At 38.5% G+C, this 19,262-nt stretch overlaps 1 protein-coding gene across 2 annotated transcripts in view; it reads right to left on the reverse strand.

The window, feature by feature from the left end:
* Window positions 1-19,262, reverse strand: part of trabd2a (TraB domain containing 2A) — a 46,379-nt gene that overhangs the window by 8,759 nt on the left and 18,358 nt on the right. For both annotated transcript variants that reach the window (NM_001282491.1, XM_031896758.1), the window contains exons 2-3: window positions 18,314-18,874; window positions 1,449-1,595 (exon numbers count right to left, since the gene is read on the reverse strand). In NM_001282491.1, coding sequence (NP_001269420.1) covers window positions 1,449-1,595; window positions 18,314-18,874 — 708 coding nt within the window. The remainder of the gene's footprint in view (window positions 1-1,448; window positions 1,596-18,313; window positions 18,875-19,262) is intronic.

Here is a 19,262-nt window from a genome sequence, read left to right on the forward strand (position 1 = left end):
TGGTTAGGCAAATGCTAAAACTGGATCAATAAAGAAATCTTATTTCAAATGGAGTGTTCTTTAAAATTCTTTGCAGTAATCTGCAATTGAGCAAATCTGTAATCCTAATATGCTTGGATGTCACTCTATACTTGGACCATAGTGATTTTTGCACCCAACCCTTCTTGGTCAAATCAAATAACATCTATTTGTCCTTCACCCCCAGCTGGCATACAGCAAATCTGGTCTGTGTTTGCTTATTACTGAACAAGTGTCCACTGAAATGACTTGTTTTTAAATTATATATATATATATATATATAGCCAGACACCTGGATCACAACAATGGTAAATACAGGCTGTTGAAGCAAGTGATGCATCACCAAGCTGTTGCAGTCCTTAACCTGGCTAGATTTTAAACCTGCCCTATTAATAACTGACTGATTGGAGGGTAAGTATATCGTTTTTCACTGAGGTGGTTGTCACTTAAAGTTCCTAAACCTGACTGTTTTGTCAATCAGATTGTCCCCTCTCAACCCGTCAGTTATAGCGTCTAATGCTAACAGACTCCTGCTGCACAAATATGTCAGCCCCCTTATAGGAAGGGAGTATAGTTAATGTAAAAGCACCAGGCAAATACTTTTATGGCAAAATTATAAACAGCACGCAAAGACAATGTTATGATATATTTTAAAAAATGTTTAATTTCAGGGTCAGTATCTCTTTAAGGTGACATGCGAGAGCCCATAAAAACAAGCAATACATGCGTGTAACTAGGTCAAAGGAAAAAATCAGTTATATTATGGGCAACTTCCCTCAATGTGTATTGGACATTAGGAGTAATAATAGTACCCACTATTTTGGATACTGTCTTTCCCACCACCATCAACAATCTGATCCATCACCTCCAACTGCAAGAGATCAGTTATCTCCCCTGTGGCTGAAAATGACAGCTGAGTTCTGTTCCTAACTACCTCCTGTGGCTCTACCTCCTATTGGTGGGAAATCTTGAACCTGCCTTTATAGGTTAAGCATGGGGCAAGCACTGATTTTATGATTTTTACAAGCACTGTATTTTAGCTGTTTGTTTTATTAAATTACAGATTCTGATTCTGTCTTCTTTCTTCTCTGTTCAAAAAAGAATATTAGATCATTTTACCAACACATGTTTTATGCATTTTAAAACAGTAAATAGCCATTCATCCCTGATGCTTAAACTGATTGGGATTCAGTGAGGGCCACCCTTTCCAACACACTAGGATAACTAAAGCTTATGCAGTAGTAGTTTTATTAGTCAGGGTTAGCCCAGGAAGTTAAAAGTGCTAATGCTGTGAGGCCTGGGTAAGAAAAGTTTTAGGTTTTACAGACTAAAAGCATCACTTCTACCTGTTGCCTGGTTGGTTATATCTGTTAACATATGCCTGCAAATTAGCTGAAAGAAAAAAAAACAAAAAAAAAACGGTAACATACTTGTGAAGAATCGTGATTAAAAATAATGGAGTTGAGGTCTCCACAGTTATAATGCTTGATCAGGTCTTCTGTGGAATAGGGAACTTGAACGCTGCCTGCACGAAGGTTCTCCTGTTGCAAGAGAGTCTGATTTAAGGCAAATATTACCTGTAAAAAATACAAAAAATGTATGTTAAGAGATGCTTTTTATGAACATTAGTAAAAAAAAAAGCCAGTATGTTCAACAGTATTTGTGTCACCATTTCCAGACTCCTTAAACAATTTGTGCCATAGTTTATGCTAATAGAGCTGATTAGGCAGTAGACTGGTACCCATCATGATGCTACGGAAAGAAAGAAATCAGAAAGTGTATAGAAACAGTAATAGTTTCTTATCCAGCTGTGTGTTAGTTACTCCTACAGCATGTCCCTTCTTTGTATGGATTCCAAGCGCAATTGTTTTTTAAACTGGCAGCCAGATTGCCTTCCAAAGTTGGAGCAGCCAGATTGTTTTCCAAAGTATAATCTAATAAATTGATTGGCTTTGAAAATAAAGAGAAAACATAGAAGATAGGGCAACTGATTAAACAGATGTAAGAGTTTTCTGTTGTGAATGTCTTCAAACTGGCAGGGTAGTGAGTGCCTAATTTACGTTGAATAATACTATACCCCTTTCATATGCAGATTCACTCTTTGATCACATGGGGATAAAAGGGCATGGCAGGGGGTCTTTTGTCTTAAATAAAGAGGAATCTGATGTCTAATGGACTGAAGCTCTTCTCCCACCCTATTAACTTACACAGGCTTCACTCTTTTTTTCTGAACAAGCACATATGACAGCTGGACAGATACAGAATAGGGCCTAAAACCCTCTGTTGGCTCAATTTAGCTTTAACAAGTTATAATAATAAAGTAGTTATACAGCAGCCAAAACATTGTTTTCTTTTATTGTTCTAACTGGGCACACAGAGCGCTTGGTCCACTTTTGTGTTTAGACCTCTGTTCTGCTCCGTGTGCCCGCACTAAGGCGGAAGCAGCACTTTTTAGTGCAGGTACATGAAGCGACGTATGGGAATGGATAAGCTTCTCTCAGCCTGAATAAAAAACGCAGAAGAGAAGTGGACCAAACGCTTTGTGTGCACAGGCCCTAAATGATTTTTACTGTTTATACTATTAGGGTAATGACACTAGAAGATGAATCGCCTGTGGTAAATTTGTGCTATAATGTCAGTTGCAAGTTAGGAAATATACGCCCCACATTGGGTTTCTCAAGTAGCCCAAAGTTTCCTCTTGAGGCAAACTTTGGGCTACTTTGGAAAGCCTAAGTGACTCATACAACAACGTAGCAGGCTTGCTGATTCCCACAAAGGTGTGAACAAATAGTCAGTTGTACATAAAACCACTTTCAAATCTAATGTTGCTGTTAAAGCAGGGGAACCCTGGAGCTACTGCCCCCTCCTGACCCAGCGGTAGCTCCATGGTTTCCTTCATGCACAGTTTTAACAGGTGCAGCACACTTGCCGCAGACATCACTTGTACACTAATAACGGTAAATTACACCAGATGGACATGCAAGCAAAATGCTCACACAGGTGTGTTGCGAATTGGCTGCAATTAAACTGGAAATCTGGGAAAAAAATGCTACATTGTGAAATAGAAATATGGTGATTGCTCTCGATATTGAACTTTGCTCACTGCACTTTATCATTTTTAGTCTATGTGGTTGCAACTTTGACATTTTTATTTAATAATACCTGATATATAACCTTTACTGTTACAGCATAGGGCAATGATCACAACCAGTTGCTCACCAACCCCTTTGGTGTTGTTCCCAGTGGCCTTAAAGGAACAGTAACACCAAAAAATGAAAGTGTATAAAAATAATTACGATATTATGTACTGTTGCCCTGTGCTGGTACAGCTGGTGTGTTTGCCTCAGAAATACTACTATAGTTTATATAAACAAAGCTGCTGTGTAGCCATGGGGGCAGCCATTCAAAGGAGAAAAGGCACAGGCACATAGAAGATAACAGATAAACCCCCATTATATTCTACAGAGCTTATCTGTTATCTGTTATGTAACCTGTGCCTTTTCTCCTTTTTTCCAGGTTGAATGGCTGCCCCCATGGCTACACAGCAGCTTATTTATATAAACTATAGTAGTGTTACTTTAGCAAATACACAACTTTACCTGTGCAGGGTAACAGTACATTATATTTTAAATACTTAAATACACTTTCATTTTTGGCGTTACTGTTCCTTTAAAGTTGGTGCCCATTTTTGAATTTCTGAATTGGAGGCATGTTTTGGGGGCATAAAGACCACGTGTACTGCTTAATAGAGCCTTTACTAGTCTGCCAGTCCACACTGGGCTACTAATTAACCAATCTGAGTCCTTATTAGTCACCTGCTAGAAAAGTTTTTGTGCTTTTGTTGCTTTCCAGCTTTTTTTTCATTGAAATGTTGCTCACGGGTAAGGTCTGTGGCACACGGGGAGATTAGTCGCCCGCGACTTGAGAGGAAACTTGTGTGATTTTGGGGAAATCGCGGCGCCGCGTATGCCATCCCACCGGCGATTTACATTTTCACCGGTGGGATGGCATTTCAGGGAGTTAGTCGCCCGCGACAAGGGAGATTTTTTGCGGGCGTCTAATCTCCCTGTGTGCCACAGCCCTAAGAAAGGTTGGGGATTTCTGGCATAGGGAGAATATCTCTGTGCCATGTATGCCTTTCCACTTCAAAGGGATGTGCAAAAAGCCAATCTGTAAGCATGGCTGCACCTCCCGTTTATAACAATGAGAAGCGTTCCAGAGAACTTCCCAGACAGTCTGATACAAACACCATCAATGCCATAAGTTCTTGTCATGGAAAGTGGGTAAAATCAAGAGGCCATTCTGGCCATTCAAAGCTCATTTGTAGTGATTTACAAATATTACTACTGCCACAATGTTGATGTTTGTTTATGACCACGTGGTCTCTTCTAAAGCACTGGCTCACTGTTGGTGTAAGCTTCAGGGCACAAGACTGATGTCACCCAAAAACTACTGACTTTGCCACTGAGACAAGTGCCAATACCAACATTGCCAATATGCCCTTGAGGCTTTATATAGTGGAATATGTAGGTTAAAGCATCTGTTTAATTACATGTTGTTGCTGCCTTACAAATGAAGGGTGCATAAATAAAGGGGAAAAGTATTCACACAAATGACCAAGATGGCAACAAAATAAACTTTATGCACATAAAATATTCCTGTGTACAGAGTCATATTGTGTTTCCTTTGCAGACTAGCATACTCATGATGGGACTTCCAAACTACTGCTCAGTTAAAGCACTCAAGAGGCAAAAACTCACTTAATATATATCGGGTGCCGAAGCCCTAAGTCCAGTGTCATAAAGGGATAAAACTGGCAACAGTAAACTCATCACGCACAGTTGGTGACCTGGGCAGCAAAGCTTGAGTCATGCATAGGTGGAAGATATCCTGGCAATGTACAATTTATTCAGATTTGGGCTGAACTAGAAGAAGCCCAAAAGAATTACTGACTTGAGCTTGTATACATTTATTGCTAATGATTGCTAAATGTAATTTCATTAATTATTTTTGAGACTCAAGATGACCATATACCTAAGTCTATTTTGAGATCCAAAGCTCAATATGTGACCTGTAGCAATACCTGCATCTGCAATTGCTGCCTCAACCTGCAGCTACTTTACCTGCATAAGGACTTTATATTTTGCCATGTAACATACCAAGTTGTATAAGGGAACATGATCTGCATTTCTAACACTAAGAAGTTCCAATATTATCTGCCCATGACACATTTTGCTCATGCCCTTTCTTGATAAGTTCTTTCTTCAGGTAGGGAAAGCATAGCAGTGTTTTGCTTCTACATTTCATTACAGCCAGGAAATTCTCTCAAAAGTATTAGTATAATGTCTCTTTGCTTGCAAAGATTTCCTCCAGGTACCCTATTTCTTCCCACACTCCAAATCATTCGGGAAGGTTTATTGGTCCCCAGTTGGCCCTGCACCCCCCAGTTCAACCCTGCATGTGAATGGACCTTTGATTAAGTATGTTCTATTGGGGTAGGGGGCAGTAGTATAAATATAGAGGAAGACCCTGCAGCCATGGAGACTTTGCCTCCTCTTTACAGGGGACCCAAGTAGAGGGTCATAGGTAACCCGAGACATATGAGAAATCGCAGATCCCCCACGATTTTATGTGCGCCACAGATTACCTGGGTGGGGGGGGTCAAGAACATTTTTTTGAATGTGCAATTGGTCTTTCCAGACCCACTATGTAACCATTGGTAGGAACTGCTATGAAATCAGTCTAATTTCTGTAAAGCACTGCAGAATATGCTGTTATTATATAAATAAAGGATAATAACAAATAACAAGTATTATTTTTAAAACCCTACTCATTGCCACCCATAATATCTGATTTTGGTTCAATAAACGTGAGCTTTAAAATAAACCAAAATCGCCAAGTATGTACATAAAAGTAAAGAAAATGGCTTTGATTAATTATTTTGCAGAGGCTTTATTGCTTTAATTAGTTTGTATCTTAGGACTAAAAATAGTGCCAAAATTCTCTGTTTATTTGGCTGGCATTTCATTTTAATAGCATTAGTTTGCCAAATAATTAATAGTTGCAGAATTGTAAAGTGTCCAAGGAAATTCTGCAGAAACAAAGGATTATTCTTTAGATGTATAGCCAAACATCCCTTGCAGTACAAGTCTGGCATTTTGTATCATATAAAGCAGTACATGATTGCTCTACCACACCATTTGTGTACTAATTTTTTTAGTGCTTAAACTGTGATGGAACCTGACACCATTCTGCAGTGGGTTTCTCTTTGGATAAAAAGGTATTTTCTCTTATTTTCAGGCAGTTAATTCAATAAAACACTTATGTTCTATCCATACTCCAGTAAGTCGCTTTGCTTTCCTGACCTTTAAATTGTTTAGCATTTTTGCTTCATTTTGTTGCGTGTTACTTTGCCTCCCCCAGCATGATGCACCATTAGCCACTTATCATCCAGAGTCTTGGCAAAAGAATTGTAAATCTCATCATATGAGACTCATTTAGATGAAAGCAAAGTGCTTAGATAAGTGGCACAGATGCATCTGTGTGAAAGTGAAAAAATATGGCAGCAATATAGCAAAACATAGAATTTAGTTTTGTTTGATGTAGTACCTAATGTATATACCCTTGTCTTTATTTAATCACCCAATTACAACCAATTTACTACCTATTGCTAAGAATGCTGGGAGTTTATACAAGAAAGCAGTAGTCTATGACCTTGGGGACCATGCCACTGAAATAGCAATCAAAATCCCTGACTGCTGGGCTGGGATGGAGGTTAAAAATAGAATTATTATTCTTATAAAATTGACATATTTGTAACATGTGTTCCCAATTCACATCTATATGACCCCATCCACTTTCATATATGTAAAAAATATAAAAGATATATGTGGAATTAGTATAATAGAATCTTCCATTCGAAAACTGGCAAAGTAAATTAAGCTAAACTGTGACACAAATACAATATAAATTAGAAAGTTAGGTAGGCATAGTTGGGTTAAATTATAGCATTCCCATTTTTTTTCTCTTTATATCATAGCAATAGAGTAATCAACAGTGAAGGCCAGAATTCTATCACAGAAATACAATATATTGCAGGGGCCCAATGGTTCTTATCTGCTTATTTTAAATGTTGCGCATAAAAGAAAATCTCCTCCTTCCTTCTGTGATGTTTTGGCTTGATTTCAGAGTGTTCAAGAGCTAAATTAGGCATGTATAAAATGAAGAATTATAGCCCTTCCGTACTTTTCCTGGTTTATTAATTGCATATTCATCAGTGCTAACAATCTCTGTCAGTTGTGACTTAAAGTGCATATGCATTGCAGGGCCTTTCATACAGTTTAGATTGCCTACGCTATGAACAACCCTTCTCTTGTGGTGAAGGATGGGCCTTGGCCAATGTAAAGCAATTAATGGAGAAAGAATGAGTATAGAGAGGCACACATCAGGGCTCTCCAGCTACTTGTCCAAAACAGGATGTAAAACTGAACTAATTTTGATGCCTAGCCTTTTATTAAAGAATAAAATTAAAACAAGAAAAATACATGCACTATGCGTAATGTCTATTTTACCCTAATAGATATGCTGTCAGTATTGCAGATGTACTGCTACTGTATGAAGTGTGAATATTCAAATCAATATGCTAACACTACAAAAAGGTCCACCCCACTAGCATCCAGAAAGGTAGACCCATATAGTATGCTACAAATTACAGTCAGATCCACCCCACTAGCATCCAGAAAGGTAGACCCATATAGTATGCTACAAATTACAGTCAGATCCACCCCACTAGCATCCAGAAAGGTAGGCCCATATAGTATGCTACCAAATACAATTAGGTCCACCCCACTAGCATCCAGAAAGGTAAGTCCATAGCCTGTGCAACCCACTACAACCAGGTCCTCCCTGCTAGCATCCAGAAAGGTAGGTCCCTAGGGTCTGCTACCCAATAAAGTTAGGTCCACCCCACTAACCTCCAGAAAGGGAGCTCCATAGAGTGTACCAGCCACTACAATTTGGTCCACCACACTAGTATCCAGAAAGAGAGGTCCATAGTATGTGCTAACAACACAAAGTACATCTAGTATAAGTAAATCTAAAGCATATGAACTCTGCCACTAATACAATCACAATGGCACATTGAAGAGTCTTGTGCTGAGGACTTCCCATACCAGTTGAACTGAAAAAGCTGCTCAGAAGAGTAGTAAAACGTCTTCAATAATTACTTAGCAAGTCCCATTGCTTTAGATTTACTTATACTACATATTCCATGACCTGGATGAACGAAAATCTTCATAGCCATAACACAAAGTACAGACTCATGGCTGATATTATTGAAGAAAGCACTGGAGGAGTGCACAAGAAAAAAAACATGACAGACAAAAAGAAAAGGACATACTATGATGACCAAGTCCTTATCTTTCATCTGATAAAGTGATCTAAGAAATGCATTTCCCATGAAAGCAGCATCCAAGATGCCACATTTGATGTCTCTCCCTGTCAGGCACTAGTGGAATGCATGTCAGGCAACTCTGGGAATAGTTGTAACTTGTTTGTTCCTTTATTTCCCTTTCCTTGTCGCAAGGAATTCTGAACAAACATGAAAAAGTCATATTATCTGTGAGGCCTGACATTTGCTGGTGGGTGAGGATAGTTAGTATCTGATAAGCTGTAATGAAAAGCCACATCATCTGTTTACCTGTCTGTTAGTCAAACCACAGAGATGGAGTTAATAGCTTCTTTGAATGGTGCTCTTATGGAAGCTCTAATCATATTTGGTGTTTGAAGAGTTCAGGTAGTTTAGAAAATAAGTGTGAACTAAACAATTATAAAGTTAAACACATTTCCCTCATTTTAAAGTAGTATCCATGCTTGACTGTACTTCTATGCTGATGTACAACTTGATTGCACTTGTGACTTCTGTTGATTCACAGCAGGAAGTCTTATTTGACATTATGGGACTGATATATTAACATAGATGCAAAATTGCAGTAGTGCAGTGGGCAGTAGAAACCAAGCAGCAGTTAGTTTTGTACTACAAGTTAGTTTATATGAGAAAAGTGAGTAAGCTGCAAGAATCCATATAACAATTATAAGGTATGGTGATCCAAATGATATTAACCCCTTATCCCAAAACCCCCAAATACCAAGCATTTTGGATAATAGATCCCCTATTGATATATATTAGAAAGTCATTGCCCACCAGGTGATTTATTCACCCCTCCCCATGCACATTTTTATGAACACAATTAACTTTACAGCTGCTCTGTACACAGTCGGTTGCCCCTCCAGTGCACAGGTTTGCTACTGCAGAATGCCCCCCTGCCATGATCCACAGAGGATCCAATCAGTTAGTCCTTGTTGTGGGTCTAGATACTGTCACACAGCTGACATTCTCTTTTAGCTCCTGCAGGGCCACCTGCATCCAACAGCTGCCCCTCTCATTCAGCCCAGTTAAATTCTCTATGCTATAAATACTAATAGGATTTACCCAAACTGGACTCTAGACCTTTTAAGTAACATATTGCTTTGGAGTGTTGCTATGGCAGAAACCATAAGACAACTGACAGAATAGTGTGAATAAGCTACTCCCACTGCTAGCCACTGTCCCTACTTGTCAGTATTGCATGGTATTAACTGAGTTATCTTTGAAGGCTTATTGTTGGAAGAAAATAATGTTAAAATAAGGAAAGGAAAAGGATCATTTTTTAAGGTTCTGCATAATGATTATGATCAAGGGTACATAAAGAAACAGAAGGATTATAGAGCCTTTCTGGTAAACACTTACAATCTAAATGGAATAATGCATATATCAATAGGAGCAAATAATTAAATAATACATTAACAAGAGAAAGAGGACTTGAGGAATGTTAAACTTAACTTGCAAAATATTCCATGGTTTATTTTCATATCTATATCCTATGTGCTCATCCCAGATGTTCTCCCAGTAAGGCATTTCCAGAGAAACCTCTCAGCAGATGTGTCCATGGAAACCATAAGCTGGAGTCACACTATTGCTGGGACTATAGATGTGGGCATACATGGGCCAACCATGCACATCATGCATAAGTGGCTCGACAATGGGGACAACAGTAAGTGAAAAGTAGTTAAAGCTTTAAAAACTTTTAAGAACTGCTGATCACCAATCCACCGGGATCAGATGGCTGGGCAGGGTGGCTGAAATCGGCCAAACTGCCTGACTTGGGCATCTTTAGTTCATATATTTATGGTGACTTTTCTTCATCCATAATAGGCAAGTAGCAAAAATTGTATTATGATGACCCCCCCCAACCACCACTTCTCTGCTCACAGGGACTTTGACAGTCACAAATATATTTCATAGTAACTTATATACCAATAATAGAAAACCAAATGTTGTGCTTGTGATAATAAACTAAGATCTTATATGTATGTGTAAGCTGAATCTTATTTAGAATAAAAATCCAGCGTTTTCAGCAAGTGTAACTACTGTATAGACGAATGTCAGTCAGTGTCAAGTAGACAGAAAATGTAATAACGGGGCCATTTAAGACTTTGGAAAGCATACATCTTGACTCCATTAAAGAGCAACTGAAACCCTCAGGGGGTTAAATCAGAAGCCTGGTTTTCATTTCGTTGGCACATTCATGAATGCTATGTTTTGCTCAAAGTAATATAATGCACCATATACATCATACGTTCCACTGAATTTCGCTAAATCCAATGTTTTCACTCTCTCACTTACATATACATAGTCAGACTGTGCCAGACAGGCAGACAGAATCTCCAGTGATGCTCTCCAAGGGTGTATCAACAGGGGATGAAAGGCATGTGACCTAGCATTTAGGAGCCAACTGGACCCTATAGGCACAAACAATCATACAGATCTTTCACTAGACTATATACACTACAAACACTACATAGTGACAATTCCAGTACCACATCCTAGGCATGAGATATAGGTCTATAGGGACAGGGGCAGATTTTGCATCTGGGAACACAAGCCTCTTATTAAGTCTGTGATATGACTCCATACCTGGTCCCTAGCTTGTAGCCTTGGTAAAAAAAATACTATTAGGTGTTTTTTTTCACCGTTAACATGTTCTTCTTTCACTCACCCTTATTCCAATACCAACGGTGACACCCATCTCCAAACTGGCCTTCCTTGTATATTTGCACTGACCTTAGGGTGAAGTTTAAGCTATAATATTACACCCAATGACAAATTGTAATAGATAGCGTTTGACTTGTAGTGCTTTTGAAAATCCACCATCATGACAATGATTGATTAGTATATTATTTACTTATGGGTCTTAACCCAAAAATGGGTCCCAATGCAGTTTAGGGTGAGTTTCCATGATCCTCTTAGTGAATAAAGTGGTCTTAAACCAGTTTTTGGGCCTTAACACTGGTTAAAAACCACTGCATTATAGAAATAAACCATTTTCTTACTTACTTTAATATATAAACCTAGGAAAAGATGCTACTTGGTACATTAAAGTGTTTCTTTTTTTAAACAATTAACTTTTCAGTTTATACTTTATTTAATATAAGTCTGACTTTATACTTTTATCTAACATATTAACCCAGCGTTGGACATAAAATGCAACTTTGATGGTGAATTGCTACTTTAGACAATTAACATTTACATCAAGTGATTACAAAATGAAATATAAGCACATTTATGCCATTTTATTTTCTTCCCTTGATTACCTTATTTACCTCAATACTGTGAAACAAGCATTTGTTTACTGTATTCCATATCCATAGGTCATATCATCATGATGTTTTATTTTTAAAGAACTAGCAAGTTCACTCATGTATGCAGGTCGGCTTGTCCCCTTCAAGTCTCTTCTGCTGTTAGTCCTTTTCGTTCTAATCACTGTTAGAAGCAGGGTGCTTAGGCCGGAGGGGGTTGGGGAGAAAGAGTTAGAATACAGCAGATGCCTTTTTTGTGAAAGACAAAAGACCCACTGCCACCATGTCCACTTTTCAGAACTTTCATCCAACTTGGATCAAAGCAGTGCTTTGCATATCAAAAGATTATGGCATGGAGCAACTCAAATTAGCCAATCGCCACCCCGCCAGCATTTAGAGCTTTACAACTAAGCCCCTCACATCTGCTCAGTCATTTGCCCCCTATTCTGTTCTTTTTTTTTTCTCTGTACAGGGTTGAAAGCCATTTACCGTCTTAACTATGGCCCAGGCAATGTACCAAAATGAGAAGCAGGGTGAAAGTAACGTAGGACTTTTAAGGAGTGATTTCCAAAGGTAAATATCAAGCTGTGTGACCCGGTAGATCCACACTATCATGATGTCAATTTGTTACCTGCACCTAGCATCTCTCACTCTCAAGCTTGTACCACAGTAAAGATGGAGTGAAATCAAAGGCACAATAGCTATGAAAGTCAATAATCTAACTTTGTCATGCTAATGTAATAGAGGAGGATAGAGAAAGCAATCCTTTGCACTAAGGAGCCACACACTGCCCCTGATTTAGTTTCAGTGATACTATTGAAGCTGACAGCTGACAATACCCTGGTGGAATCCAAGGCACCTAACATATTCCTTCTTTAACGTGTTTAAGGCCAACCTTTATGTAGCCATGTCACAGTTAAGGAATGTTTTTGTATGGCATAGTTACATGCCGCAAAAAAGGAAGAAAAACACAATTATTTTCTTAGCCGATCAAAAAAAAAGTCACCACAGAAAAAATATGCATAAAAAACTTTTATAATTATAATATAAAAAGCCTACACTGTCAGCCTCTCTTCTTCTACTCTTTTCTTTGTTATTATTGTTAACGAATTAAAACAACCTAATCTTATCTGTTTACAGGAGCTTGTTGTGTGCCCCTTTCAACCTATCCAAAGTACATATTCTGAGGGACACTAGTGACTTTTATTGAACTATAAACGATAATATTGTTTCATCATTCTCTATTCTCTAGCAATACAAGTAAGCAATACTTAGCAATTCTTTCTGTGTTTGTTCAAGTCTCCTCATTTAATTTTACTCTGAAATAGACAAAACAATACATATTTTAAGGCTATAATCATAATTTATATGTCAGAGTATCCTTTAATGCTCTTGTATAGACCTGCTTAACCTGCCCACAGTTTCTAAACTATATATATAGGAAATGTATGTTTGCTAGTCTAATGCCCACTAGGGACCTGTGTTACAGATGTGTTCCCAGCTCAATGGTTAATTTAGGTGCAATTTGTAGTAAATGCTTATCTGCTCTCTTAGATATGCATGTAGGGCCAGCCTCAAGGCCAATCACAGTGATATCTGAAATCTACATTTATTTCATATACTAGATTGCCTTAAAGCTATAGCTTTAAAAATATTTCTTAATTTTAACAGCACTGTGTAGTACATTACGGAATCTTTTCAGTTAAAAACCTAATAGTGTTTTTTGTCATTTCTAATCATTAAAATGAATTTACATTTGATAAAAGATATTATACCACCTGCACGGGACAGTCTGAGCTCTCAAACTACCTTGTGTCTAGCGTGACCAAGATATGGCACAAGCAACATGATATCAAGCTAGAGAGTGCTCAGAAGCAGTCTAAGCTTTGTTTTCTTTTCGTCAGTTCTGGGGTGTATACAGCTCCCAGTTCTTCCACAAAGGGCTTGGTCCTAATGTCCCTGAAGTTCTTTAGAATTGGATGATGATGTCCACAAGCGCAGAAATAAGTACTTAATGCATGCAATAAAATTAACACAGCATGATAGCTATATAAGTATAATACAGCTAGGCATGCTGTTATGCAATTAGATATAAAGGCTGCTCAGTTTATCCTAAAATCTGCTCTGCATGAACAAATGAGAGGAACCCTATTCTGTAAATAAGGGAGGAAACTAACGGGGCTGTGTGGTATATGTTGTAGATATTGTTCTTTCAAATCAAACTCAAGAGGCACTAAAATGAAAATGACAGAAGCCTGTGGGAAAGAATTTGGACCTTTTCTTCTTTTGGCTAATGCTCTCCGTTGTTCCACTGTTATTTGAACCTCTCAGACCCACATTATGGACAAGCACGCACATGTATATGCCTGCATTCCTTTACTGCAGATAACGTATATAATGATCCACTATTTTTGGAAAAAGGAATTGTATGTTAAAAAGAAAGATGCTATGGGCAGCTTTACAGCCTCATAATAAAGTTGCAGATGCATTTAAAAGGGGAAATGCATCTCTGAAATTAACTTCTTTATCTGTTCTACAATTTCCAATTTGTTAATGAACTTGGCTCAAAGGTATACTTCAGCTGCATATAACTTACTAAAACAAGGACATATTTATCTCACAAAAATATGAAGCATCTTAAAATCATGACAAAAATAACTACCAGTAAAATTCCCCTGACCCTCATAAGTCTTTCAGGATGAGTACTGTTTACATTTCTGTATGACATACCAAGGTAAAAATACAGAAAGAATTTTGGGAATGTCATTTAAATACAGAGAAAATATATTTTTTTTTGGGGGGTGGTAGAAAATACCTAATTTATTGCCCATGCAGCAGTCCGTGGACACCCTGCATGGGACATTGGCTAGAATTAAGGTTGTGGAGTAAAGGTGGCCATACACTATAAGAAAAGGTGGGCGATATTGGACCAATTCTTGGGCCAAACAACCGAATTACAATGACGACAATAGGACCTGTCAGAGAAAGCCTATGCGGCCTTCGAACATCACATGAACAATGGGTTGCCCATCTGCACTACTAGCCACATGCCATCATTGAAAACTGTCAATATGAGTAATGGGCTGGATGGAAATAGTTTATGTGGTTGGTTACAAAAATGGATTGTAAATGTTCTGCTGGCATTCTAGTCTGTTAAATCTACTGTCCCAAAACATGTATATTTACACATCAAAATATGCAGGAAGCCAAGTGCTCATGTGTTACCCTACATTACAGTTGTCCAACAACAGATGCAGGCTGTAGTAACAGCTAAAGAGCAACAAGTTGAATATCCCTAAATTAAGCTATAAAAAAAAAAAAATAAATGATACAGTTCTGCCTCTCACTGAGCCAACATAAAATATTCTGGGAATAGATGCAGTCCACTGTTGCTATGGAAACAAAATGGTAACCTGGAGGAAATAAAATACATCCACACTCCAAAGACTGAGCATGAGCAGTGCTTGCTGATGCAGTGCATTTGGAATTCTTCTGGCAGAACTTAGCAACAGTCTGTACAACCAATCACATTTTGAATATTATTTTTCTTCATTAAGAGGCCTAAACAAATCTAATCACTTATTGGTTGCTGTGGCTTACTGCCCAGCTCCATACTTGCCCAGTGTTGGTGAAGGAGCCCACAGGGCATGAAGCTTAAGGGACTGCCATCCTGCTTGTACAGAGTTCCTGACTTAAGCATCTAATTTCAAACTGTACATTTCTGTTCTTATCTGAAAAGGGGGCAAAGAAGTTGGCATTATGGAGCTACTGAGAGTCAGTAATTGACCTTTTCCAATACAAGCAGAAGAGCAACTCCCCCTATTAAAGTTGAAATGCACTTAACTGCTTCAACTCAATGGAACTCTGTGGAGCGTGACAGAGTTCCCAGGAAAGCTTCCTCCTTCTGGCAGTCACAGGGGTCTGAACCTGACAGATTGGCAGCTTGGACACGACCCTGCCTAATCAACATGTATTCTTCCATAGACCTGCAAGTCTCATCAGACTACAGACACTCATTCAAAAGAATAATCAAGTTTGCATGAAAAACAGATCCAAAATATTAATGGATGTGATTGCATTTGCTTGTAAAGGAGGGCTTAACTCTCTATAAAACTCTTCTATTACACCTCCCAGAATACAAGCAAAAATGTAATTACAGATGCAACAGAATTCACCATTGAGAATGCAAAATAGAGGACAAAAAATATGTAATTCTAAGCAACTTTCCAATATGCATTCATTAAATCATTGGTTTGAAAGACATTTGTAAATATTATTGCTATAGATAATATCTATCTGTATGTTTTCATTCTCTGCACTCCAGGCTCTGACTCCTGAAACAAAGTTTAAATCCAGCTGATTAAAGCTGATTCAAAGACCTTAAGGAGATCTGACACCTATTACATATTTAAAGAGTGACACACAAGGAACAGGGATAAACAAGCACTATTTTCAACATGAAAAGCAGATAAAAGCAGATAACGTCTGTAGTGTAAAGTATGACCAAAGGACAAGTAAAAAGGTTGAAGGTACACAATATTTCTCTTATTTGCTGGAGAAATGGGCAGATTGTGTCCATTTTTTGCACTTTAAAGGAGAAGGAAAGGTAAAAACTAAGTAAGCTTTATCAGAAAGGTCTATGTAAATACAGCCATAAGCACACACAGAAACGCTGCACTGAGTTCTCTGTCTAAAGAAACAGGATTTTGTCTCTTTGTTTGCCAGTGCCAGAGACACACAGCTTTCTCCTCTCTCCCTTCTCCTGCTCCCACCTCCCTCAAGAATGCTAAAAACTCCCTCCCCCCCTTAGGAATTTGTGTTCTGAGCCAATCAGCAGGAAGCTTCCTCACAGTCTTACAAACTAAGCATGTACACCGGTCTTGGTCATGGTGCAGGATTGTGGCATTATGGGAATTTTCTTTACTGAGCTCAGCAGTTTTTTTTCCTATAAGGCTTCTGTTCATCTGACCGGGAGAAATATGGGGAGACTTAAGGGCACTATTGAGAGAACTTTATGTATGCCTGCAGCTTGAGGTTAACTCTTTATTAGCCTTTCCTTCTCCTTGCCTTTACAGTTGTAAATGACCCCTAAAATGCAGAAATAATATCCACAATCGTATAAAGCATCTTCCCCTTTGTATCCATGACAAATCCAATATTAGTAGCTGAAGTTATTACATCTGCTAGTGTACCAATGTGATTTAAGTTTGGTTCCTAAAAACATTTTTAATGCCTCCCATTTAGCCAAATTACATGTTACCTGTTGAGAAATCACTTAAAAGAGGAATGGAGGATTCCATAAATATAGCACACTTGCTACCATTCTGTTTTTGAATCATATAGGCAGTTGAAAGGGATGTTGGTGTAGCCCAGATACAAAACCATCACCTGGATGCTCCTCCAACTGGAAGTGCCCATAGGACCTCAATTCTTATGTTCTAGAAGGCCTTACTTGCTGCCAAATGCCAGTGTGGCCTTTCTGTAGTGCTGGCAAACAGGTTCTAAAGTAGACTTTAGATAATATTTTTCTTCCTAAAAAACTATTATCACAAAGCACACAAAGAAACCAGTAAGATTACAGTGATTTGGGCTAAGGGCTGTGGCACACGGGGAGATTAGTCGCCCGTGACAAGTCTCCCTTGTCGCGGGCAACCAATCTCCCCGAAATGCCATCCCACCAGTGAAAATGTAAATCACAGGTGGGATGGCACACGCGGTTTCCTTTCAAGGCAACTTCCGCGATTTCCCCTGAAATCCACCTGCGATTTACATACTCGCCAGTGGGATGGTATTTCGGGGAGATTAGTCGCCCACGACAAGGGAGATTTGTCTCCCCATCTGCCACAGCCTTAAAAGAAAATACATGAAGAAGAAATACATGAAGCCCTGAATATCATCATGGTATCACATATGTAAGCAGACAAAAAGACGCAAAAACAACAGATGTCCTCCTGCATTTACTCAAACATTTATCATTTATAACACATGATTGCTCACAAACAATTAACACAGGTTAATGAAGGCCATTGATCTGAAGGTCTGTACCGTCATGACATGAAATATCAGGACAGCTGAAGTCATATGTGAGTTCTGTGCCCTTTTATGTGTTGGCATAAATTCTGGTATCATTATATCTTACAGCAACGCTTAGCTTTCTATAATGTTGAAATAGCCACCTTACAGGATACCCTAAGCCAGTTTGAGTTAATATTTTGGAATGCTCATTTGCTGACCAAGGAACTCACATGTAACATTCAAAATGTTCCTGAGAAAAATACCAGCAATAACATGACAAGAATCAAAGCAAGTTTCTTCACAATTACTACAATGGGAAGCTCAAGCTGTCCCATAGCCTGTAATTGTTCATATTTTGAGTGTTAATAATTACAGGCTATAGGATACCTGCCCCAACTGCCACTGTGACCAACTGGAAGCAAACACCTGCTATCCTTGGAGTTTTATCACCACTTTCTTTCAAGAAACAGAAACATTTCATGTACCCCAGACCTTATATGTTGTACTTTGGTTGGTAACAATCAGATTGGCATACAAAATCTGTTTATATTTGGCCTTTGTAAGGAATCTATTGTTAAAACCATTTTAGTGCATATTATCTTACCTGTGATAAGTTCAATCCATTTAGGGGGTGGCATTGTTCTTCTACCTGTTCTACTGCTCCAGTTCTTTTCTTAAGGCGCTCAGCTTCTTGAGCCAAATATAAATCCAATACTGGGACTCCTCTCGACTTGATATCGACCTCTGTTAGAGAGTTCACCATCAGCATAACCCAGACAGGTCTTTTCCTTTCCCAATTTCCAGCAATAGCATTGAATAAATAGTCAGCATAAAGCCCTTTTCCTCTTTGATCAGGGGTCATCCAGGAAGGCATCATAAGTTTAACATATTCCAAATGGCGTTTCAACCTTCGGTAAATATCCCTGGGCAGTACATTTTGCAAGTTTTCACCCTGGGGCAGCATCTGGCAACTAGTCAAGGCTGAGATTGTGTATGGGTCTGTTAAGTCCAATTCAAAGTACACAATATTGCTCTGTTGGAAAGCTGTCTTGGAATTTTCTGGGATAAAGTCCCATACCCGTGTATAAGGTACATGAATTGTGCCAAAAAAGTATGAGGGGGGATCTCGCTTTATTGTCCACAGAAAGGAGTTTAGTTGGCTTTGCTGAAATATAGGAAGACAAGCATTTTTTCTTTAAAAACATGAACCAGAACATTATTTTCTTTTTTTTAATCAGTATCATTATCAAAAATTGGACATTTAGTGCAGAGGCACAAATTGAAACAATAATACTTTCATAGTTTATCCAATAAGCCATTATGCATAATGCCATTCATCACATTGGGGATTATCTTCATGGGCAGCAACTCTTAGCAACCAACCACTGATTAACATTTTTTTTAGCAAGCTGGAGATAGAACAGTGAAAGCAAAATATGAGAGGCTGCCATGGGATACTTCCCAGGTGTAGTTATTGTGACTTGCCAAAAGGGGTAACTTGGCTAACCACCATGACCTGTTTAGAATATGTAGCCACTGTGAAAATCAACCTA

The sequence above is a fragment of the Xenopus tropicalis genome, chromosome 1 (assembly GCF_000004195.4).
Source record: "Xenopus tropicalis strain Nigerian chromosome 1, UCB_Xtro_10.0, whole genome shotgun sequence".
NCBI lineage: Eukaryota > Metazoa > Chordata > Amphibia > Anura > Pipidae > Xenopus > Xenopus tropicalis.